The 25277-nt window shown below is 32.5% G+C and overlaps 3 protein-coding genes and 1 long non-coding RNA gene across 8 annotated transcripts; 2 read left to right on the top strand and 2 right to left on the bottom strand.

Annotated features, from left to right (window-relative positions):
* Positions 1-453: 453 nt before the first annotated feature.
* On the top strand, positions 454-2550 carry LOC11445276 (uncharacterized). Of its 2 annotated transcripts, none has more exons than XM_024777746.2 (2): positions 454-879; positions 2181-2550. In XM_024777746.2, exons 1-2 carry the CDS (start codon positions 616-618, stop codon positions 2379-2381), a joined length of 465 nt encoding a protein of 154 aa, XP_024633514.1. In that variant the 5' UTR covers positions 454-615; the 3' UTR covers positions 2382-2550. The 2 variants fall into 2 exon arrangements, with proteins under 2 accessions (XP_024633514.1, XP_003602478.2); XM_003602430.4 differs by having other exon boundaries at positions 455-879; positions 2178-2535.
* Positions 2551-3744: 1194 nt separating this feature from the next.
* LOC11437952 (uncharacterized) lies at positions 3745-4458 on the top strand. Its single transcript, XR_005645448.1, has 2 exons — positions 3745-4106; positions 4183-4458. It is a non-coding gene; the product is annotated as an uncharacterized lncRNA (long non-coding RNA).
* Positions 4459-10281: 5823 nt separating this feature from the next.
* On the bottom strand, positions 10282-12277 carry LOC11446471 (uncharacterized). Its single transcript, XM_003602427.4, has 5 exons — positions 11941-12277; positions 11817-11867; positions 11606-11739; positions 11246-11343; positions 10282-10808 (listed from the first exon to the last, which is right to left on the bottom strand). Exons 1-5 carry the CDS (start codon positions 12208-12210, stop codon positions 10621-10623), a joined length of 741 nt encoding a protein of 246 aa, XP_003602475.1. The 5' UTR covers positions 12211-12277; the 3' UTR covers positions 10282-10620.
* Positions 12278-13312: 1035 nt separating this feature from the next.
* On the bottom strand, positions 13313-23649 carry LOC11443494 (E3 ubiquitin-protein ligase RKP). Of its 4 annotated transcripts, none has more exons than XM_024779791.2 (11): positions 23379-23649; positions 21448-23060; positions 19786-20604; positions 18780-18940; positions 17886-18024; positions 17456-17539; positions 16103-16384; positions 15876-16007; positions 15353-15552; positions 14903-15107; positions 13313-14356 (listed from the first exon to the last, which is right to left on the bottom strand). In XM_024779791.2, the coding sequence occupies exons 2-11, from the start codon at positions 22927-22929 to the stop codon at positions 14057-14059; spliced, it is 3804 nt and encodes a 1267-aa protein (XP_024635559.1). In that variant the 5' UTR covers positions 22930-23060; positions 23379-23649; the 3' UTR covers positions 13313-14056. The 4 variants fall into 4 exon arrangements, with proteins under 4 accessions (XP_024635559.1, XP_003602474.2, XP_039687637.1 ...); XM_003602426.4 differs by having other exon boundaries at positions 21448-23010; XM_039831703.1 differs by having other exon boundaries at positions 21448-22963.
* Between the last annotated feature and the right edge of the window lie 1628 nt (positions 23650-25277).

Raw genomic sequence — 25277 nt, 5'->3', positions numbered from 1 at the left:
CTTACCCTTATTAATATTATAAATGTATTTTGAAAGGTGAAAAATTAACATTATACATTTGTGACAAATTTATCATTCAACCAACTTTTCTTAATATTCAAAACCTTTGTAAAGGAAATACAAAAATAAAAGCCCTTGATCATAAAAAATTTCATCAACTAAAATTTTTCAAAAATAAAAGCCCTTGAGATAATTAAAATTGAGTTCCTTTCAACTTTCTTCACCCAAAATAAAAAGTTGTTTTCATGTTACCGTCACCCACCAACGGCACACCGATTTCAACACAAGACAAGTAAACACATGTGAAACACATTACGAGGAGCCAATAGCCATCATATTTTTTTTTCTCGTAAAAAAACAAACAAGGTTTGCAAATTGCATACGACGCGTAGAAACACGCGTGACTCGTGATCATTCATTCATATGTGTCATTTTAACTTGTTTATTTTATGACTTTAATATTCATTCATTTTCCTTATTCTAGACTTTAACGTATCTTCCACTTCAATTCAACTCAACCAAAACTTCTCATAATTCCTTCCTTTCTTTCTTCTCTCCGTTCATAATTTTTTTATTATCACAAATCAAATCCTATGTTAATAATCATTAATTAACATGTTAGACGAGTTCATAAGAGAGAGCTATAGAATTCCATGGTTGATTTGGATTCAACTAATTGTCCTCTTTCTCCTCCTTGCACTCTTTTATATATTCATCTTCGACGACGATGACGCCGCCACCGAGGTCTTGCCGGAAACTTCCTCCGCCTCTTCTAAAGGCTTTCTTTTCGATGAGATTCAACATATTGACTCAACAAAAAATTACTCAATTGCCCCTGTTTCAACTAACCTTCAACAACGCAATATTACTACGCAGCAGGTTAGTTTTACCTAATTTTTCTTCAATCTTGTGCCAACAAATTCAAGTATGCCATAGTTTTTTTTTATTATTTATTTATTGTGTTATATTCTCTTTTTTTTTTTTTTTTTTGTCTTTTGAAGATATTGTTATTAACTACTTTCATTCGGTGAAGAGATTCATAAGTTTTTTTTAGTAGTATCTTAAATGCATAATATATTTTCATACCAGTACTACTAATCTACTAAAAAAGATTGTAGCCAGATTCACCATAGATCAAACTAATCTAAAAGATTGTAGAGTTAAAACATAATTAACGCACGGATTCCATAATGCGCGTTTTGTCTTTATAATATTAAAAAAAGTTAATTTATTTTCCACAAAAAAAAATAAAATTAATTTATTAGATAAAGCGTATAGTTTTTATATTTTACACATATTAAGAAATCAAAACATCATGAAATGTTTGAGAAAAAGAGCTATTTTTCTCATTTATTGTTTGACAAGTTTGATGGCTTTTAGAATACTTGGCTTGGTAAAGAGGATTTGTGTTAAATTTATGAATTTTTTATTTATTAATTAAAGTGATACTAACGAACTCTTTTACAACCATTTCTGAGAAAGTTGTGAAGGAGGAACATAAAATTTTATTCAAAAACAAAAAACATACCTTAAAATTCCAAGGTTAAGTTCTTGCGTAATTTATTTTTTTGACCGAAGTAGTATTCTATGAAATTGGAATAGTGTTGCATATGTACATTGCTATGTTTCTATATATATATAAAAGAAGGGTCACGTTAACTTGTGTCCTAAGGGCATATATTAAGCAACAAAAAGTAGAAGCATTATCTTTTTTTTTGAAGGAAGTAGAAGCATTATCTTAAATTTTGTACATTCAATTAATCAAAAATGAATAAATTAAATTCAAATGCATTTATTACAACAGAATATTTCCACTTTTGATTCATTAACTTGTGCCGCCCTTGAGGCATAAGTTAGCATTTCCCATATAAAAATTTACAATTTCTGGCTAAATTTATGCTCTTATATGTGAGTAGATAATTATTCATCCAATAATTCTTCTATTGGACTTTATCCTGTTAGGAAAAGGATGTGGAGCCACGACACTGGCCCTCTTATCCTACCCAACAAACATGATGCTAGTATTTTTGCTTATTTGGTAGTACTTATTATTTTAGGAAAATGATTATCTTTACATTAGAAGATTGGGCATTATTGTACCTAAGAAAGAAAGAAAAAAAAATGATTATGCATTATAATTCGAGGTAGGTGAATTGATGGTACATTTGGTTTTTTAGCAGGATGGACAGAACCCAAGTGAAATAGCAACATGTTCAAACATGAGAAGTGGAGAGGTTAATGAGGGGGAGTCTTCAACACCGAGTTCCCACACTTGCCATTTTTTCCAATTAGCCACTGTAGCATTTCTCAAATGTTTTGGTCTTGATTCCACGTCTGATTCTTCATCGAACCAGAAATGTAGAAAAAGGAAAGAAAGTTGAGTGTAAAAATTATGCTTTTGTAGATTATTGTAAATATCATTCGTGGAATAAAAAAAAAAAAGAGGAAGGGTTGTTATTTAATCATTTCCTTTGATTGATTTTTCCTATTTTTGCTCGAAGAAAGAAAGCTTCCTTGCTCCACAATTTAACAAAATTAACATTGTCAAAACTCAAAATGTTAAGAGAATTTTGTTTTTGTTAGTTTGGTAATAGTGATAATTTAATGAAAATCGAAAATATTTTGTCAAATTTTGTATATAAAACCAAATGCATGCTGATTAGGCATGATGTGATTGATATGGATACGGTACCGTCACACCGACCAACATTTTTTTTTCTAGCACCAATACAGGATTTAGACACCGCCCCTTTATTATTTGAAGAGCACTTGATAGAAATGGTTTTGTGCCTTTTTATTCTGTATAAATTTTTCTTTTAATTATGCAATTAGTTCTTTCTTAGTCTTATAATAATTGTGATGTTTATAAAGATTTTTTTCTCTCGATAAAGTGCAACTTGCAGTTATTTTATGTATTTTTAATAGTTTTTAGTTTGATCTCTATAAATATTTCAACTTTTCATTTTAATCTGTATAAATTTTTCTCTTGATTTTTGGTTTGTAAAGTTTTCTATCTCCACTTTCGATCTCTACTTTTAAATCAACTTATGTGTTTCATTTAAAATTTTGAATTTGTGTAGCAGGAAAAATTAAAATATAATAAAAAATTCTTCCAAAAAATATTAGGATTTTAAAACAAAATATGAAAGGGTCCACGAGAGCTTAGCTCAATTATTGGTAAGAACAATACATAATATATGTAAGGTTTGATGTTTGAATCCCGGCCACTATAAAAGAAAAAAAAGAAAAAAAAAACCATGAACATCAAAATATTAGAATATCTCCCAACATATGATATGTATTGCATCAACTTTGTATCTCTTTCTTTTGAGTGTCAAAAGATTTTGGGTGTTTATCAATAATTTCCAAGTTAGTCAAACAAATATGGTCTAGAGTAAACTACAGGCATTGTTGTCAGATCTTTTATTTCCATGCCCAAGTACAATGCATCATACAAAATCTAATACGGTTAAACTATAGACACACACAGACACATTTTGTGGCAGGTGTCTCTTACTAGAGATCTTCCAAATTCAAAGCGGCTTGTTATATTTATATTTACGAGAAATGTTAACCGGTGCCTTCGGAGCACTGGTTAAGGATATGAAAAGGGAAATTACATAGTAGTTAATGCATTGAAATTATGTAATTAATTTATAATAAAATCAAACACAGTTTCCTTTTATAGTAATAATTATCCTTTATGGTATGCTTAACCAGTGCCCCGGAGGCACCGGTTAGCAGGACCCTATATTTAAACCGCTTAGCTACACACTAAACTAGACTAGACAATTGTAGTGAAATACATCATCAGAGAGAGAAGATCGAGACTGCAAAAGAAGAGGAAAAACATGGATACGGTGCAGAGAGAAAGAGATTCAGCATGCCATTTCATTGAACAAGTAGTGAAAGCTTTCTCCAAATGCCTTGGTCTTGATCCAACAGCTGAAAAAATTCAATATCGTACCATTGAGAATGATGGTGAAGTAACATCATCCATAATATCACGAGCTTTCAAAAGGCCACCAAAACCTCGTTTAAGTGCAGGACGTGGAGCTCAAATTAATATTTCCTCCTCTTAAAATTTATACAACTACGTACACTCTGTAAGTTCTATATTTATTTTTTTTATATAATAGAATATATGTTCTTGATTTTTATATCGTAACATGGTCTTATCAGATTTCTCTGTTATGTGTTGCATATGGAAGTGATTTCGGTTGTACTGAATATGGAGAAAGGTAACACGTTCAAGGTTTTAGAGTTGAGACAGCATTGCATGTAATTGTACCGTTCCTTTTGTTAGGACAAACACAGAGGTTTTTGATATTATACAATGTTTTAGTTTTGTAGCTAGATCAATTATATCCTTTGAAGTTTGAAGCTTTAAGTCGCTTCCATGTAATTGTACTGTGAAGTTTAAATGGTACAATATCATTTTCCTTTTATTAGAACGAAGATGAATGTTTTGGTTTTATTTATTCATCGTTAAATATGAGCACATAATATTAATTGATAATCGACAAGACGTCCTCAAGAGCTTACCCGATTGGTAAGAACATTACATAATATACGTAGAGTTTGAGTTTGAACCTCAGACACAAAAAAATCGACAAGACAAGATGAGTAACAACCGTTTGTCTAGTTTTAATTTTTAAGTATTTTAGGATGCTCTACTGGCATTGTTCAATATTCATGTGTTTATTTTTAGGATCAATCCTCATGTTTTTTTTTTTTAAGGAATCTCATGTTTATACTTAAAGGAGTGTTATATTGACAACTAAAAACCCACAACTTTTTTCACACCGTTAACTTTCATGTGAAACAATTAAGCCTGGCACGCAAACCAACATAATTAAAAAACTGGATTTATATAGCAAATGGTAGAAAGAGACGTTGTGGACAACCTTTTTGGTTGTTCATATAACATTTGCCTTATACTTAAACTTGCTAAGATGTGCAAACTTATTAACATAAACTTATAATATGACACCTCATATAATTGAAAATTGTTGTATACACATATTATAAAACTGAAAAACACCAGTAAAAGATGTAAATGCCTCCACGGCAGTTAACTGTCGAGGAATTAAAATCACGGCTGCAGTTAACTGCTAGGAAAACTTCGACAATTAACTGCCGAGGAAATTGCAATTAATGTCATAATGATTCAAATTCAACCGATATCAACCAATGATTAAATTTGTAACTTTTTTTTAGTCAAAAGATTTTAGTCACTTAAACATGAAAATTTATTAAATTCGTAAACTATTATCAATTATTAAAAATAACAAGGTATCAATAACATTAACTTCACATTATTCATTTGTCTCTAACACATATTCCTTCGTAGACATTCACATAATTATAATAATTTTCCTCAAACATTAATATCATGTTGATACGTTTTCCTCAAAATAAAAATCACGTTAAATAAGTTTCTTTTGTAGCATACTTATCATACAACAGACACACATAGTTTAGTTAACTATCTATCTATCTATCTATATATCTATATATTCTAAGCTACATTTTTTCTATGTATCACCTCACCAATGCCCCCCTCTCTAACTAATTTTCTAAGCATTCATCATGTGGTTCTCTTTTTCCTTCATTTTTGCCTTCTTTATTATGTAACTTCCATTGCCTTCTTTATTATGTAACTTCCAATTAATTTGTGTGATTCTTTCCACTACTCATTTTTTTATTTATAACCTACAAATTATTATGTAACTTCCAATTAATTTATTTAGCTCTTTCCACTACTCATTATTTTATATTGATAACCTACAAATTGAACAAATTTAGTGCATAATTTTATTTTCTATAAAAATCATTGCAAGAACATGCAAAAACTTGATTACTCATTTTTCCAAAGGGTGAAGAATATTTGGAGGAGAATGAAGGAGGTGGATTTTTGTCTATCCCATGAAATAACCATGGGATAACCATATTTCATTCAAACACATGCATAAGCCATAAGGTATATCGTATTTATATTACCAATTTCTTTTTTTTGGTAGTTTTTATTTTTCTCTTCCAACTTCATGTACATTTCTTTCTAATATTTTGTTATCTAATGGATATCCTTTCTTTGTAGGGTTTTCGAAAAAGGACAGTTTTTGAAAGGGTGCTTCTTATGTGAAAAGGTGGTTATCATCATACATTAAAATAGAAGTTTTTTCATTATGATTTTAGTTTAACTTTGTATCGATGATCTTTTGACTTTTATGTTAACTATTTTTGTTGATTTTGTAATATGGTGGATGGTTATATTTATCAACTAACTTTTTGTAATATCTGAAATTATTCCAACGAAATTATATCTACTTTTTAGTCATTATCTCATTCCTTTTATTTATTTTCCCGGTCTATGATATAGCTGTATATTTCACTCCATACATTGCATGGTAAAACTCCTATTGTCTTTACGTTCTGTATTTCAACGTGTTTTTCGTTGTTTTTGGAATTAGATATGAGAGAGTTCCTTTGCAACAAGGTTTGTATTTTATCACCTATTTAATTACATGAATTTTAATGTATAAGTATATAAAATTGTTTGTTTTATTGTTTTTATTTGTCTACTAATATTTGTTACCTCACAAGAATTGCTTTGAAATCCTCCATATCTTTCTATCTGTTTATTTATCTATATGTTCATGTCTTTTCTTCTATGATGTAAAGTAAACTTGAGTCATTCTCATGTAAACTTTGTGAAGAAGCTTATGTAATTATTCTCATGTAACTAGACAACTTTCCACCCCTTAAAACTTTCCACTCTCTTGAAAACTTTTCATTCCACTTAAATTAATTAGTGTAACATTGAATGTCAATATATTACATAAGCTTCCTCTAATTTTTTTTTCTTACCTAACATTTAAGAAGAAGAAAAAAAAGGACTTAATCCCTCTCAAATTCTATCTAATCTAATAATTAATAATGGAGAATGATGATGGTAATGATGTAGTTAAACTTAAGTTACAAAAATCGGCCACCCCTTCTTATTTCACTGTATTATAGTATAGTATCTCCTTTTGTGCTATTATATATAGGGCTGATTTAAAGCCCCCGTTCTAACGATTGCATGTATAGGCGTTCCAAAATTGAAGAGATTATACAAATTAATCATCTTTATAAGTATAATGGAAATTGCCTTCGGATCTCTATCTATCTATCTATATATCTTTGTAATAGAACCTTGGATTGTTCTTATGCTTCCATTGTGCTAATGTGGCACATCTAAAATAGCTCCACACCTTCTCTTAGAAACAAAAAAATCTCATTCATTCTTATTTAGTTGGTGACTTTTTATATTCTTTAGTTAACTGTTGTGTATATATGTTGCTATTCAATTACATTAACGTGAGATTTTAATTCGTATATTGTGTACACTCATTTGCTTGCTTCACATTGTAACTTTCAATTAACTATTTTAGAATATGTATCATTATCCCAAGTAAAATGAGTGAATGTTGCTGTACTAATGAAAGGTGAAACTGTACACCCCCTTTTAATGTATATTTTGCATATTTCTTATTAGTCTTTTAATCAATAATGAATAACATTGATTAGGCTAATAAGAAATATGCAAAATATACATTCATTGGTTATTAGTTTACTTATTTGCATATCTCATGATTATTCATTGGTTTCTAATCAATGATATGATAGAGACTCAAATTACTTAGATTAGAAAAATATTTTGGCTATACTTTTTTTTTTTTTATCGATATATTGCTTATTAGTTTACTTTTCTAACTTTTTTATTTTATTCCTCAACGTGGATGTGACAATATTTTCTTGTTGTCTTTTTTTTTTTTTTTGAAAGAATATATTTTTGTCATGAAATGTTGTCATTTACATTTTTTAGTAGAAAAATATTATTAGATATTGAATGGTAAACTAATTAACCAAAACTAAAAATATGAATATGTTTTTGTCATGATATTGAATGAAAAAATATAATAGAACATAGTATTGAATGGTAAAACGATATTAGTAGAAAAATAGTACAAATGACAATAAAATGATCAATATAATTTTATAAAATATTTTATATTTATTCAAGAAAATATTTATATTATAGTTTTTCTCTCCTCTTTTTCATTCTTCATTTCTTGACTATTCATTGATTTTTATGATATGATTCAATTTACTCGGTGACTGAATAATTTAGCCCCTTTTATTTTTGGATTTTTATGATATGACTCAATTTACTCAGTGACGGAATAAATTAAAACTACTTTTTTTTTGTATAGTCTAAAAATAGAATCTTTATATAAATATCAACAATGTAGAACATGAGGAAGTAAAAGTTCAATCTGTTTTCATTCAAATATTACAAATTAAATATGGAAGACTATATCTTACATATATAAAAAAAACACTATTTTAGTTTATAAATGTCAAGACAAATGTCAACTATTTTTTCATAAAAAATAATAAGAAAGATATAGAGAAGCATGGTTGAAGAATATGATGCAAGTTACACATATGCAGTTGCTTGCGTAGGAAACACTAAATGAATGTATATGGTAAAGATTAAAATTTATTGATGATAAAGGGTAGGACAATTCATTAAGAAAAACAATTCAACAAAAATAAATTTAAACCATTAACTACAATCTCTATTTTATTTTATGATTTTGACTTTAATTTCTAATACAAATGAATGACACATCGTCTATGTTAAAAATAATTTTTATCTATTCCATGTATTCTATATTCAGTTGATGTGAGAAAAATTTTAAAATATTTTAATAGTAATTTTTTAAATCAAAGAATAATTCAATAGATCTATCAAATATTCAAATTTATTATATTCAATAAAAAAAATATTTATCACCTAAAGTTATTCAAAATTATGGGACCGAGAACAACTATATTAATCGTCTTGAAAACATATATTTATCAAATTTACTATCTAAACCAATAAACATTGTCTTCTAAACAATTCTCTTATTTTTTTTATATAATTTTAAAACAAATTTTGTCACTAAATTATATAAGTGATTATACTAATTAACCAAAACTATTATTTTTCTCATTTATAAACATATTTTATGTATTCTAATCAAACCCGTGCAACCCACGGGTTATATACCTAGTTTACTCATATTTCAATCCATTACTTGTTTATAACTATCGGAAGCTACTTGAAGTTATTACACACAACAACACAAGACGTTTGCATGAGCACGAATGAATAATGTGAAATTAATGTTATTGATACCTTGTTATTTTTATTAATTGATAACAGTTACAAATTTAATAAATTTTCATGTTCAAGTGACTAAAATCGTTTGACTAAAAAAAATTTAATGATTGGTTGATTTATTTTTTTTGACAAGTAATGATTGGTTGATATTGGTTGAAATTGAATCATTATGACATTAATTGCAATTTCCAACTGCCGAAGTTTTCCTCAGCAAATAACTGCAGCCGTGTTTTTAATTCATCGGCAGTTAACTACCGTGGGGGCATTTATGTCTTTTACTGGTGTTTTTCAGCCTTCTCATATGTGCTTACAACAATTTTTCAGATAATTCTATACTAGATAACCGTTTTACAAAATCACCGTTTGATTGAAACATATTATAATATAGATCATGTCTACAAAATATGACATTAATCATATATTATTTGATATGGCAATGAGATAAATCAAAATTAACGTCTTATGAACTATTGAAAAACGTGTTGATTTTAATGTATTTAATGATTTCCTCCAATACAATTTTTGAGTTCCTTCAAATTCTAAGGGTTTTGTATTATGAAGAAAAAATAACCCTTCAAAATCTTCTCTTCTAAAGCTCTTCAAGCAAACCCGGCTAAGTCACACCCACATCCGGTTCAACATGGTGATCTTAAACAGGCGTTACAGTTTAATAATATTTTTGTTTCCATTCTTCACTTTGGATTCAGATTTTAAAAGATTAATTTTGGAACAGTGTGAAAAAGAGCCTAAACAAAATTCTTTGATATTGACATTGAGCAAACAAAGAAAGGGATACAGATTACAGACAATAATAACTCACGGAAACCTCGCTTCCAATGTCCAATACATCCAAGTTAGCTCCACAGTCCAAGTAACAAGCATTCCAGAAACAATTTGCATTTTTTTTTTGTTTTGCATATGGACTTTTTTTGAAAGGAAACACATGACTCGTATCTGGCTTTATTTCAGGGCATTTCATCAACTTGTGCTTGGATAAACAGAGTTCATTGATCAACAGCTAGACGTAACCACAACATTAAAAGCAGAAAGCTACTTAATCGTAATTTTATAACTTCAATTTTTTCCATCTTATATTTTCATAATCACGTTATTGCATTTACCGTACACAGTTTGAAACAACAGATCCAAGTATCAAGGTAATTTAGAGTAAGAAATGCACTCAATCTGATGTTCCTATTAGATATTTCCATACACATCATCGATTCAATAGACACAATAGCCTCATCTAAGGGGAAACATCTCTATTGCAATATGTAACAAGAGAAAAATATCAAAAGTACACAACCAACACATCCATAAAAATGAATTGAAGATCATATACCAATAGAGAAGAGAACGTTGATACTGCTAACAACGAAGAAATCTAGAAACTTCTCTGGCCTCTACCTTTTTCCACGTTCAGTAATGAACTTGAGAGCGAAACTTGAGAATTGAGCAAGGGAGAAAAACATCTTCAACATAGAACGACCCTTAATAATTCCCTCTCTCGCGCCTCTTGCGGTTCTTGCCGCCGCAAGTGCACCCGAGTCAGGCTCAGTTTTGGGACGTTGTTCGATTCCCTGCAATGAAGCTAAATATAACCAAATGAACAACATTTTTTGACACCATAGTTCTAAATTGCATTCTACAGTCGCAATTACGGCAACATTATAATAGTGTTATAGGTCATCACATTTGCAACCGCAATTGGCAATTGTAGCTGCATCAGCTGCATTTACTAATATTTTACCAGTGTAATCGTAGCAATTTAAAATCACTTCGACACATCTACAAACTCAAATTATAGAAACCTAACACCTATATGTTGCAAGGCTGACACATGTGGTTCCTTCACATTAACGGGTTGTCTGTAGTCCAACATGTATCTATTGTAAGGCCGACACATATGGATCCTTCAACTAGGTCGATTTTCTCAAATTATTACTGATGTCAACATAACAATATTGTGTCCAGTATCCATGTATGTGTCAGTGTCATAGCAACACAAACTCATGATTAGTAAGTAACCTGAAGATGAAGAAGGCATGGTGGTTAAAAGGCGAAGCCCCTGCTCCGCGGAGCGAACCACGCGAGTGGATCTTTTAACTCCTTGGGTAATTTCTTGGCTACATCACAGAAACAAAAACAAAATAATGTTTCAATGTGTGTTTGGTTCTTGAATTCGTAAATCTTGATTTCGACAAAAAGTGAATTGAATATAAAGCTATTTATGTTTGTATAGAGTGATCGTATAAAAGCAAGTTGAATAATAAAATTCACGCTAAAAATCCATTGCAGGCACAAAAATTTTGAATTCTAAGTTGAATTTAGAACAAATGAATTCAAACATGACTAGAATAGAATGAATTAAAAATGGGAATTACCCACCCAAGATCACTGAGTTGAGTGGTTAAGTCACTGATTTCCATGCCAGATAATCGAATTGCAGCCATTGTATCAGGAAGTTCCTCTCTTGCTGTATCCATAAGCTTTTCAAGTGATTCCGCTGCTCTCTTGAAAGCCTTCATTATTTATTACAACAGATTCTGAATTAAGCTATTCCAGAAATAATTATTTACGACTACCAAACAAGGCTTACCAGAAGAGTGGGAATTGCAGAACAAAATAGCCACGTTGTACATATCGCTGTCTGCAGAAAATTGCAAAAAATCAATTTGAGGAGTCAACAAATTCAATAACGGATTTGGATTCAGAGTAGGTACCACGACGGCAAGAGCTTGGAGAAGAATGAGGTGGCGTTGGGGGAGGTTCCAATGAAACAGATGAGGCGATGAAGATCCAACGGTGGAGATGTAATGTGACGGTTGAGGTGAGTGTGGGATGAAAGAAGAAGAAGAGAGGGATTGGGGAAGAGCGAGGGGTTTAGTAGTAAAAGAAAGGGTACGTTGTGAATGATTGGGGAAAGGATTCTTCAAGCTTAGAGAAATCGGTGGTTTTGAAGTTGAAGCTTGAAATTGCAGGGATCTCAACATCTCTTTTCCTCCTTGCACTCTCCGAAACTAATTCATGCAAACACAAGGAACAAACAAATATCACACTCATATCTAATAAATAAATAAAAAAGGAAATGCATTATTATTATATGGAGAAGAGACGAACCCGGACACCCCACTTATCTTATTCACCTTACACGTGAATTATAACCATTAGACTATTGACAAAAAAATAAAAAATGTTAATCGATGCCTCTAGGCACGGGTTAAAGAAGCAAATATAGTAACTTTTGCATTTAAAACTATGTAATCAATTTCTCAAAAGTAAAAAAAGTGTCTTTTTTAATTTAATTTTTCCTTTTTTAGATACATTAACCAGTGTCCCAAGATAGTTTATGAATACCACCTAAAAAGATAAATGTTTTATTAATTGAGGTAAATTACCCACTATTTTTCCATGGATACCCTAGTTGTCATCCAATAATAAAAGTGAAAAAATGAGAGCACACTCGAGTTTCGACGCTAGTTATAAATAAAAAGATTTATTTTTTTGTTACAATGATAAATGGAAGAAACAACAAACAAACAAAAAAAGCTAACTACCCCCAAAGGAATAAAGTGTCATTGACATACTGCTGAGTAGATTAATAAGATCAAGAGAGGGCAACTCATCGAAGAAGAAAATGTTAGAAGCTCCAAGCTTTGCTAAAAAAATATTTTATTTAACTTCAAACTAATATTTCCTCACAAAAAATGACTTCAGACTAATATTTATTTCATTAAAAATAAAGCATGATAATCGTCATAGAAAAAGCATGATAATCCTTAATTTCCATCTGAAAAACACGTCTCAATGTTTTTGTATAAAAAAAAATACTTTATGACTGTGTACTTCGAATTTTCCTCATTTTGCATTTGAACAAGATTAAAACTTCTACTCTTTCTTTTTTGTCCTATGGGATATATCTGAATAAGAGATTATAAACATAAAAACAATAAAAAATTGTAAATGTTAAATACATGTCTGAACATCTGTAATTTACATCAGAGTACTAACAACAGTAACATGTAATTTTTCTTATTGAATGAAGTGTACTTTGCAGATAAACGAATGAATGATGTTATTTTAAGTACAGAAGAATAATATGTATAAACAATATTTCCACCATTCAATAAAAATGCATTGTATTTAAAGCGTTGCTAATCTGTAACCAAAAAAAAAGCGTTGCTAATCAAATTCTTGGCAAGCCACGGCTATAGCTTGCTAGTACTACTGGAACGTGATGAACAAAGCATTATTTCTTTACAATTATGACTTTATATCATTTTTAATGTGATGAACAAAGATATGTGACCCCCCACCAACTTAAATTAGCACTGCATGCTCACATTGCATTTTGTCAAGGAAATTGTTTTGATGATACTGTACCAGCCATCTAAAAATTAATCCCCATGCGGCCATGCATCGAATCTAACCATATTGTTCTACTGCTGAATATGATGTTGTGGCGATCCAAGCCAACCTAGAGATTACTGCACAGTTGTCTTGCTGAAAGAGATAAACTATAAGAAATTTGCTTCCCATTTACATCGCATATTTACAGCACAATACCCTCTTAACATTACGTAGCCTACAAAATTTCCCGAAGACGGTTTCTAGCCCATATGAATAACTTAACCACCTCGAACAGATTAACTCTTACCCAAACTGCCCCCTTTCCCAGCCTCCCTCTATTTTTCATTACTTTTCCCCATTTTTTTCCCCTTGTTCTTTCTCCTCCAGTTCTGGTTTCTCAAGTATGAAGAAGTTCATAAATAGGCAAATATCTGTCACCAACCAACTCTCGTCAAACAGGAACCAAGCAAAGCACAAAATAAGAGCTCCTTAGCCTGTCTTCTCATTAATTCTGCTAACATCTGTCACTGTGGCATTGCAAAAGAAACATCTTTGACAGTTCAAAAGATGCCTAGTTACACAGCCATAGCAAGACCTATGTGAACAAGGTGCAATCTGGGCATCTGCTTCACAAGCGTAACATATGCAGCATAAGTTGTCATCAAGGTCTGTATCTACAACACTGTCCACTTCATCACGTTCAGACATAAGGCGGCAAGCAAGAAGTGTCAAGAAATTTTCTAACTGCTTATATTTTGCCGCGTAAGCTCCCCCTCGACACGATCCATCCTGCGGAATGAAACATCAAAGTTATGATAAACACAAATAATTTCACAGTATAAACTTCACTTCAATAAACTAGATCATTAAATCTTTGAAGATTGCGGAAACTGGAATCCTGACATGAACAGGGAAGAATCTGATATTTTACGACAGCTCTCTATTCATTTGAAATCATTCATAAAATGTTCAAAATGCTAAAACTCTATTGGTTACAAAAGAAACAAGATATCCATGTTTCATACTAAAATACAGGTCCAGAAAAAAGTGAGGAACTTGTGCCAATGAAAGATCAATATGATTCGTAATGTATAACCTAGCAGTCCTATAACTAATATCTCCTTGAGGATGTTTTCGAATGAATGCCAAACTTTTTAGGGTTATTAGCAATTAGTAGCACCGAGTTCAAATCGAAATAAGCAAACTAAACCAAATGGAATTTTCAAAATGTTGGATAACGAGTGCGTTTTGAATCAATCTAGGTGATCTACATACAAAGGCCTTCTAAATACTTAGAAAGAAAGAAAAAAACATAGAAGAGTTACAACAACTAACCCAGTTATAATCCACAAGAAATTGGAAACCATAAAGAACAGTATCTGGACAGTCCATGCTTAGCAAAACATCGACGAGATCATTGTTCTCTCGATACTCTGCCAACTTGGTAGCATCCAATATATTTAACATGATCCCTACGAGAGGCGCCAATATCATGCCTCGATTTACTTTCTCTGAAGATTGGCTATGACGTCTAAGGGACCTGAAATTGAATAAAAAAGAAAGGCGACCTCTCAAAAAAAAAAAACAATGATGGAAACTATTATCAACAAACCCACATGGTTCCAAATTCTGGAGAATCTTTTAAAGGTCGTGTTAGGAGATAATAAGGTTGGACATCAGTCTCTCCAGAAGCAATATCAATATATCAAAGATGGATAAACAATAATTAAAATAAAATACTTCTGGTCTATAAGCTCAAGTTTAAGTCACAGGCTTGTAACTTACAATTCAAAGAATTCAGCATCGGCTGAAGAAGTCATGTGATTCAAGATAAATACAACCAACTCAGTTAACCTCCTGAGGTTTGTTTCTGGTCCAGACAGAAATGCTTGAGGAATCTCATGAGTGCAGAACTCCAAAATCCTTGCAAGATTACATGAAAGATCAAATATGACACCACATTTCTTTTGCTGAAACTCCATTACCTGTGAAAGAAGTGTATGGAGTATAAATCAATGGAAAGAACTACACATATAAGTAAAACAGTAAACTATAAATTCGACCAGCAATGATTATGTTAATAGATACAAATTCAACTGTATCCACGCAAGATGTCTTCCAAACCAAACTACAAGTTAGAATTAAAAAATTGATAAGCTACAAGAGTGAGTACATAAAACTGAAATCCCAGACCCTGTGTATGTACTATTATACTGCTACAGAACGCTGACTTAAAGTCCCCCAGAATGAGAAGACGGAAAGAAACCAAGAACCAAATCCAATAAAGGACGGGAAAAAAATACCATACCTGGTACTTCTCTTGCATTTCTCGAACAGAAACTGAAAATTCTGTCATGGCCCAGCTAAGTGTATTAAATAGACGGTTTAGAAAAGATGAAAATAATCCTTCATCATTTATGCAAGCTTCTTTTAGCAACCTCTGCATTGCATCAAAAATCAAAGGGGAAAAACCTATATGGTGAGAAATCAATCCACATAAATATTACTTGGTAACAAAAAGTGGTTGCTACATACTTGGAAAAGAATTGATGATGAAGATGATTCCCCGTTCTTTGAAAAACTAAAACCAGAACCCTTGCATAATCGCAGGAGTATGTTCGTCACCGGGATGCAAGATCTGTTATCAAATGCTGATAATAAAGCTTTTGGCAGCCTTTGGTTGGCTGCCTCGTTACTCTCAAAAACTGCCAAATACTCTTTGTACTGCGCCAGGACGGATATAGACTGGAGAAGAAGATCTCTAAGATCCGCACTTGATATCCTTGGATCATTGAAATGAGTAACAACAAAAGTGACCTGGCGAAAATGATATCCAAGCATAATAACTTAGAAGTTAGAACCGATGCTAGAAACACTCAACAACCTTGCTAAGGCAAGTTTACAATCATCGGGCATGCTGCAGCACAAATGACAGATTATTTTGTAACATTCATATGTAAGACGGTAAATTCAACATCATGGATTGTATAACATCCGCTCTTTAACAAAAGTTTGGTTTCTTTACTTCTTCCAAAACTAGTCAACCAACTTAGGATGCTCCCAACAAAGAATTACATAAAGCAGTAGCAGCAAGACAATGCAAGTAATGGAAGGAACAAACTCTAAGCTCACACATATGGCACTCATCAGGACATGCATGTGTAGAGGGAACTTCAAATAAAAGAGGGAGCGTCAGAGAAAAGACTTAATCTTAGAGGGAACTGGAGGATTTCAAAGGGGCTGCGACAGAGCCTGGTTCCTATTAACACATATTGCCTCTTAATTTTTTCCGCTGCCCCATTTCCCCACCTTGTGTAAACCTTCAACACCTGTGGCCCTCATGTCTCATGGGGGACAAGCTGCTCATCTGGGTTTATTGCAAAAGCATGGGCTTCGTCAGGCTACTTTGTAAGTGGCATGTTTCACATTCAACAACTTAAGAATTAAAAATAAATCAGATTTGCAACCCCAGAAGGATGGAAACGCCAAAATTTCTTTATCTGGATTGGTGGACTATCTTAAATATCTTGTGTAAAAGACCAAGGGAAAGCTAAATGACATCAAGGCTACCCCAACGCCTTCTAATAATGTCAACGATGGGATCCCTTATATGCTATTACCTAATCATCTAAGTACATAATAAATAAACTATCCCTTTCCTATATTGGTTGTTTCACAGTACAAATATTTCTAGATGCAGCTATGTTAGAAGACAACATATGAGATCTAAAATATATGAATTGCATAAACAATTCCTCGCAGTTCTGAAGACTCAAATCTCATTCACCAGAATCAAGTAATAAATATAAAATAGACATTTACTCCCAGAACAAGTCAAATATAAAAAAGAAAGAATGAAGTAACTGAAACTGAAATGTTGGAACATACAAATGAAACAAGTCCACGCTTGATCAAAATTGTGGACGGAACAAATGGAGGATCACTCTTCCGCAACACATGAAAGCAATCAACCTGTACGAAAAACAAATGTTACTACCAGGATATTTTCTCCCAAATTATAAGAAATGCTGTGAGAAATTGTAATAGCTGAACTAATATGCCCTTAATCAAATTAATGAGGTGGACAAAATATGTGTGATTCCCAATCAAAATTAATGCTTTTATATCATGAACTTCTACCTCTGAGTCTCTGCATAATGCGTCAGATATTTACTCTAAAATCTATGATGGATAAGTACCACCAAAACCAAAAAAATGAGGTGTATAGAAGCAGATAACTGATAAAGATACATGTTCTTTGAAGGTGAGTGAATCAAAACTGCTGTTAAATTTAAACCAATGGAAAATGCTTATTTACCAAAGCTTCCAGATAATATTCAGGGGTGTAGATAAACACTGAATCCATATTGCTAAGAACCAGTAGCAGCTGGACAACCCACATGCACATTGCATACATTCCTCGCTGCTTCCATCGTGATAACAAAGAGATACGATACCTGTAAAGCAAGAAGTGGCCCCATAACGAAACGAAGAATAAGGAAAGAAAAATCAAGATTGCTGGGTTTTTTTAAGGAAACTAGTATTTGAGATTTGAGAAGGAAAAAAACTCAGACCGAAACAACACAGAGAAATATATTCTAATACAAAGTCTCAAATTTTTATCATGTCTACTTCATATGAAAGAGAGGTATCTATGAAGTATGAACTGTGTTACCTGAAAAGTTAAATAAGTAGTGAAGTTCTGAAGTCACCAGCATATGAGTATAGAGTAATAATTGATTAAGAATTAACAGAATAATCTAAAATATAGATCCCAGAACACAACTATTATAACTTAAAAGCATATTAAAAAAAGAGTGAACATCAAACTGATAACGCAATTCATTTATCTCTAGATCCTTCCTGATAGTTTCTCTCATAGTTTTTCTAGGTCTACCCCTACCTCTAGTGATCTGACTTCCCTCCATCTGAACTACTCTCCTTATCAACTGTAGCGTGAATATGTCTCACCAAAAATTTGAAAATAAAAGTAATAATAAAATCAAACTCTGTATCAAATACCGTCTCATAAAATCTGGTTAACAGCAAGAAAATAAGAAGTTGAGAGCATAAACTATACTTCAGCCACTGCTGCTGAAAATTTCAATCTAATACCTTAAGGAAGTAAAAAGGTACTTGAAAAGCAAAAATCTATGAGGGAAAGAATAAATAGTAAGGTAAATTAAGCTTAAATGCTACTTCATAATCTTACCAAGCGCAGTGCCTAACACAATCAATGACCTCTTCTCTATACTCATTACGAGCTTCTTTCAAATGCTTCAACTTTTCACCACAAGCTCGTTCTCTTATTTGCTTATCAGTTTCCTCCAATAGCGAGATTGATTGTGCCTGATGAGTCATGTAGTACGATGCCTGCAAAAACAGAAAGAATAATATTCTTATCTCTTTTCCATCTTTTCTTTAAAATTTCAACGAAATTAAAAATCAATTACATGATTGAAAATTTCAAAAATCAAACCAGCCAAAGTAAATTAGCCTTAGCAGAGTGAAACAGATTATTCTGGGCTCATGGGCATATAGATATACAAGCATCTTATTTGACCACAACTCCTTTAACATTTTCTTTCACAAAAAGAAATTTGAGGAACTTCTGAGAAATTCAAGTCACTCACTATCAAAACATGCTACTCCATTTAGTCCTATTTATAAGAGACAGTTAACTATTTTTTTTTTTGTTCATAAATATAAGAAACAAATTACATTTTAAAAGTGCATTAATTATTGAAATTCTTTTATCCCCTTATTTTATTGTGAATTTAATTTTGCCTAGAAAGTCATCTTTCCTATGAAAGTCTACTTCATTGAATACTCCCTCCGTCTCACAATTATTGTCTCTTTAGCATTTTTTCTATTTCTCAAAATAATTGTCACTTTACAATACCAATGCAACATTTATTAGTTTTTTTCCACTATTATACCCTTATTTAATGAATTTCATCCCACTTAACTACTCCACTAACTACAATTAATAAGGGTGTTTTAGTAAATGCTACTAATTTTACCATTGAAATCAACACAATTAATCATTTCCTTAATAATCGTGCACAAACCTTAAACGATCAATATTGTGAGACGGAGGGAGTAGTTGTTAATGGTATTTTTGGAGAGTGAAGAGAGAAAAAGTTAGCATTAATGCCTTTGAATGTGTTTTCTCGGTCTTTGTGATATCACAATAAATTTTGCCAAAATGATCTCACCTGCTTAAAATTTGGAGCAAGACCAACTTGATACAGCCATAACAGTGCATCAAGCAGCTCTTCTTCTTGCAGCGTATCCATATAAACATCAGTATCCTTGGGTACAGATTTCAGATGGTGCACTTGGCGGTAACCATACTCGGGTTCAGATTGATCACTAGAACTGGGTTTATCTGTTATCTCATCATTCAAACTCCCATCACTGCTGCATTCAGCAGCAACATGAGCAGGTCTTTCTGGAATAGAGCTGCAATGGCCCCGAGACCCTTTCGCCAGGTACTTAGCAGGAACCTTCAAATTCCTTGAAAATTCAGAATCATAACTAGAACAGCAGCACGGCTTCTGCCTGGTTGAATGTGTCACTCTGGTTTCTTCATTATCCATGCAACCTTCATCCCATTGAACTACTTCCCTTTCATGATCAATTGTAGAGTGTAGCTTTGATAAATGGGTATAGGATCCCCCAAGCCTGGAAATATCTGTTCTATGAGGATCATTTTTCAAAAACAAGTGTATGGGAAAACTTTGTTGACCACCTCTATGAAGGAAACCAACATCTGCTTTGTAGCTCTTTAACCAGCCACAGATATCACCCAAGGCAAATCCTTCAGATAGAAAATGGAGCACAACTGTATAAATTGAAACAAGAACTGAATTGCTAGAAACTCCAGGCGGTGGGACATTTCTTTCTGCCCCTCTGTTCTTCAGTAGAAGGTTTTGTAAAAATGTCCTAAATACTGCTCCAGGTAATTGTGGAGGTGTTGTAGGCGGTATAAACTGTATAACTAAGCGACAGAGGTCCCGATGCTTCTCCTCAATCTACAAGTGGAAGAGGTATACTCAGAAAATTAAGGAAGCTATAAAAGAAGTAACCAACAGCACAATGGTTTGAAGAATATTATTGCCCACAAATAAGAAAGAAATGTTATTCTTAAAAATTCAAAGAAACAACCTGATCATTTCCATTATATTGTTAAATAGTGAGCAAATTATCCATATGATAAAAATGAGAGGGAGTATTTGAAAAATAGGAAAAAATTCTTTTAATTTATAGAAAACTCCGAGGACATAATGTTTACCGTAACCCCTAAATCCTAATCCTTAGTCAGATGCTATGATCACATGGAAATATAATGGAGAAGATTATGACTTGATGTGAAAGTGACTTCATAATGAACAAGAATAACAACTGAACGAAAATCATAAGGAATAACAAAAAATTCCCTATAAACTGATTAGACCAGCCGATTAGGTCAAAAGGTCATATTAAGTTGATACATTTGACATCATAATCGATGGTAAACTTGTCCTATCCTATTTTTCTAATTTTCGTTAAACTTTAGGCATAAAAGACAGGTACCAGCATTGTTTATGTGTTCTTTGAACAATAAGAGTAATGTTACTACATCCATTATCCAATATAGGAGTGGCAGTAGTAAGACGCAAAATAACTGAGCAATAACATGTCGTGAGAAAAATAAAAGACTCCACCAATGTACAATAAAAGAAGAATGTACCACATGTTACTCTTAATATTAACTTTTATCCCATTACTTCCTACCACTCTCATACTCCATCAGTATGACAATGCCATGGATAATTTTGATCATTGCATTGAAAAAATTCAACTCAGTTATAATAACTAAAAATGCAGCTAGGTACCTTGCTGATTGACTCCGACAAAGCTGTGGTTGTCAACATCATGTTACCTTCACAACATGCATCTTCACATGAACCAGGCCACCAAACAGTAGGTATCATGGAGTCAAGATCCTGCTTGTTTGGAGTTTTTTGTGACATAAAACCTTCAAACAAAAATTCAAAATCTGGTGATTTCCACCAAAGCACCATAAGTTCCTCTCGTCTTAGTAGATGACATGCCAGTGCTAGGTAAGAATATGATCCAGAGTACGGACATTCAGTCAAAACTAACTGTGCCATTTTGCAACCGCATGAAAGTGCATTTATGATGTTTTCAAACAGCATGTGTGATCCTTGAAATTGTAACAATACTTCAACTACTTTATCCATGCTTGAATAGTCATGGGGTGCATGCAATTCAAAAACTTCAAACATGAAGGACATCAATGGACCCCAAACCATATACTCTGCTTGTCCAACATCTTCTTCAAGTATACAGAATAATTCTTCACAAATAGCATATGAGACAGGACGGAAAATTTCTTCCAATGAAACAAACCTCTTTGCTCTTCTCAATTTCTGTGCTAAAGAATGTTCAGTTCGCTCCACAGAATGCATGTCCAACAGCCTTGACCAGCACAGTAGCAATCGCGTGACAAAGTAGCTCTTAGAGGGAGGAGCCTGAAGAGGACGGTAGCCTTCAATTGCGTACTTGAAGGGTCGGGCACCAAAGTTCAATTCACATCTTTCACCCTGCGAGAGAGAGATTGCTGGATGATAACCAAAACCAGGACCCATTTTTCGAATTCCTTCGAATGCCACCCCAAGTGAATTGCCATTCCTGTGGAATAATATTTCATCCCGGTCCAAATCTATGCAACATCCAATGACATCACCAACCACCCATGACTGACCATACGTCTCAGCATCCTTGTTCCACTTGCTAACTCGTCTCCCATCATAGGCATATGAATCATCGGCATCACCAACACCTTTATGGTCCGTGAAAGGGCAAGAAACAGTGGCCCAACCAATCTGCTGTATACCCGATGTTTCTAACATAACTTCATACATCCATTTTCCTTTCCAAACACATGTATTCGCCCTGACACTACTGAACATTTCCAAGCTCTCAACAAGTAAAGGTGACTTGATGACTTTAATATCACCACATATGCTGGACTCATCAAGGCCTACAACATCTGGTCCACATATCATATCTCTTTCACTAAAAGAATCACCCGATTTTGCAATATATCGTGGAAAAACATTCTTAATGACAGAACGAATAAAACTACTGTCAACCGGACCATCCAACGAATTCAACGATCTGTTGGGGAGACCAAACACATATTCAAGTGTTCTTTCCACAGACTGTTCACCTAAATCATCACAACAAGAAAGTAGTCTAGTATTCGGCAACTTTTTCTTATTGTCGTTGCCGTTCAATATAACAGCCAGACCAGCTGAAAACCCTCCAAGTCGTGGACTATCTTCAGCCATTTCTGAAGAGACACAAATCACTTCCCAACTTCAGCTGAAAATTTTTCCAATTTCAAATTCCACTAAACTCAATATTGCTTGCTAGAAATATATCCGTGATGATCCATGTTACAAACAAAATTATGAAATCACTAATATGAAATCATAACAGAAAAAAGAGGAATCTATAAGAAAACGTACAAATAAAAAATTGCTCAAAATTTACAAAAAATGAACACAGATTAAAAAACAAACAACAAATCAGAAATTATTCAAAAAGGAAATTATAGGAAAGATTGAAGATTTGAGAAGAAGGTTAATGAGCGAGAAATTGAAGCAGGAAGTGTGGGCGTTGTTAAAATAAAATGAAAAGGATTAAGAAGGTGGTGATAATATTAATAATTAATTAAACAATAAATTAATAATTAATAATTAATAATAAAAAATAAAAAAAAAAAGGATATACTTACAGAAGGGGAGTTTGATTTCATGGTGATGGAAATGGCGGCGGAAGAATGTTAGGGTTTTGTAAGCTCCATTTCATTTCAAATGATTCGATTCCATTTTTCCCAATAATTCGTTTGACAGTAACACTGTAACAAACAACAATTGAACGTGGAAATTTCCTCGAGGAGAGAGAGAGAGAAGTTGTATTTGATTTGATCTTTTTTAATAATAATATTAAAAAATAAACGAAAAGCGAATGTGTAATATTTTGAGGAAAAAGTTTGGGAACGAAGTAGACGGCGAAAACCCGTTTGGCGCTGACTCTAACCCTAGTTGCGGGAAAGGACTAGTGACTGACACGTGTGGAAAAGTGGGTGAATTAACCGGTTGGGTTGGTGACTAGGATGATGACTTGACGTGTAGTGGTGTGGTAGTGGTACTACTAGCTATTGGAATAATAGGGACCATCCGTTGCAGTGGTGGACAGTGTTGTTTATAGATCAAATATGAATCCTGCAACAGTGTTTCTTTTGGTGAAAAATGTATGTAGCACCATTTCACTTTCTTGCTCTATCTTTTATTAATTTCTTGATATTTTATTGGTATCAGTCAAATATGTTTTATCAGTAAATTTAAATTAAGGGAACAAACTTAAAATAAATGCAATAAACCAAACATAAGTTAAAATGAAAGATATTACGAATAAAGTTTGTGCCTTTTTTTTAAAAAGAAAATAAAAAAATAAGGTCTGTTTTAACTAAAGCAAATAACTATTGGAGTGCCCTTGATTCCTTGAATTTAAATTAAAATTGGAGTACCCTCGATTTTGTTACACTGAACATAACTTGTACTTTTTTTAAGAACTCAACTTCATGTGATGTTGGTCCATTTTAAATGAACTTCAATTCACTGTTGTAAATTAAGTCACAAGAAAGTGATGAAATGTGAAAATCTTCTTGACATTAAGAAGAACTAATTGGAAAGCGAGTGAAGTGAAATGATATATCAATTCGTGGAGGACAATGCTCTTTATAATTATGGGAAGATCTGTTTGAACACATTGCACATTTGACAGGGAGCACTACAGTAGTGGCACCAATGGCTTAAGATAATAGGACTTTGGCTTTGTTTGAGATGGCCATTCTGCTTTCTAAATCATTCAAAGTGCGTGATGGGCATTACTCATTAGGACTTGGTTGGACCTGCTGAACAGATACCGTTAAATCCTCCTTTTCTTTTTATTCTTTCTTCTAGTGACAGTGTGACACCTATGTTTGATCCGTACAAAATAAATGATTGAATGTACTGTGTTTATTGTAAAACTGTTCTATGGACTGAGAAAATTGTTCAATATCATAAAAAATTGTTAAATATTTTGTTGTCTTATATTGTTTTGTCTATGTTTATTTTTAACATATCAAACACACCCTTAAGAACACGTTACATCTACAAACTAGTCCTTGTCAAAAAAAAAATCTACAAGGTCATCATCAAAGCAAAGGTTGCATAGACAAAGATATTTGGTATGTTAGATGTGGATTCAAATCTACTATTCTACATTTCTTAACATTTTGATCATGCAACTTTCTCCGTTTAACTCTTTATTAGATATAAAAAATATCAACGACACGCTAAAAGAATTTCAATTTCTAGCTTTGCGTCGGGTAAACCGTCGGTTAACACGTCTGTTAATTTATTACTAATTTTGGCTTTACAATTGGAGGTGAGAGGAGGTGTCAAAGATCAGTTATAGAAAGAAAATACAAATTTTCGTTCATATTTGGATTGTGAAAGCAAGGTAATTAGGAGTTGGGAAATACTTGGTGTGATAAATGTAACTTGCTATTCTAAATCATGTGAGAAATTTTAGAATTGTTATCCACTCTAACTGTAATTTATTCTATCAATTAAAACATTTTTAT

The sequence above is a fragment of the Medicago truncatula genome, chromosome 3 (assembly GCF_003473485.1).
Source record: "Medicago truncatula cultivar Jemalong A17 chromosome 3, MtrunA17r5.0-ANR, whole genome shotgun sequence".
NCBI classification, from domain to species: Eukaryota; Viridiplantae; Streptophyta; class Magnoliopsida; order Fabales; family Fabaceae; genus Medicago; species Medicago truncatula.
Note: the sequence above shows the minus strand (reverse complement) of the source record. Positions and strands in the feature narration are given on the sequence as shown.

Bases quoted from the DNA above. Each gene is read 5' to 3' on its own strand.
- LOC11445276 (XM_003602430.4), top strand. From the start codon at position 616: ATGTTAGACGAGTTCATAAGAGAGAGCTATAGAATTCCATGGTTGATT. The intron at 880-2,177 runs GTTAGTTTTACC...TTGGTTTTTTAG, and splicing joins GCAATATTACTACGCAGCAG to CAGGATGGACAGAACCCAAG.
- LOC11446471 (XM_003602427.4), bottom strand. From the start codon at position 12,210: ATGTTGAGATCCCTGCAATTTCAAGCTTCAACTTCAAAACCACCGATT. The intron at 11,868-11,940 runs GTACCTACTCTG...AATTTTCTGCAG, and splicing joins TCCAAGCTCTTGCCGTCGTG to ACAGCGATATGTACAACGTG. The intron at 10,809-11,245 runs GTTACTTACTAA...GGTTATATTTAG, and splicing joins CATGCCTTCTTCATCTTCAG to CTTCATTGCAGGGAATCGAA.
- LOC11443494 (XM_024779791.2), bottom strand. From the start codon at position 22,929: ATGGCTGAAGATAGTCCACGACTTGGAGGGTTTTCAGCTGGTCTGGCT. The intron at 18,025-18,779 runs GTAAGATTATGA...CTTGCTTTACAG, and splicing joins TGTGTTAGGCACTGCGCTTG to GTATCGTATCTCTTTGTTAT. The intron at 14,357-14,902 runs GTTAGTTGTTGT...TTCATTCCGCAG, and splicing joins TTCTTGTGGATTATAACTGG to GATGGATCGTGTCGAGGGGG.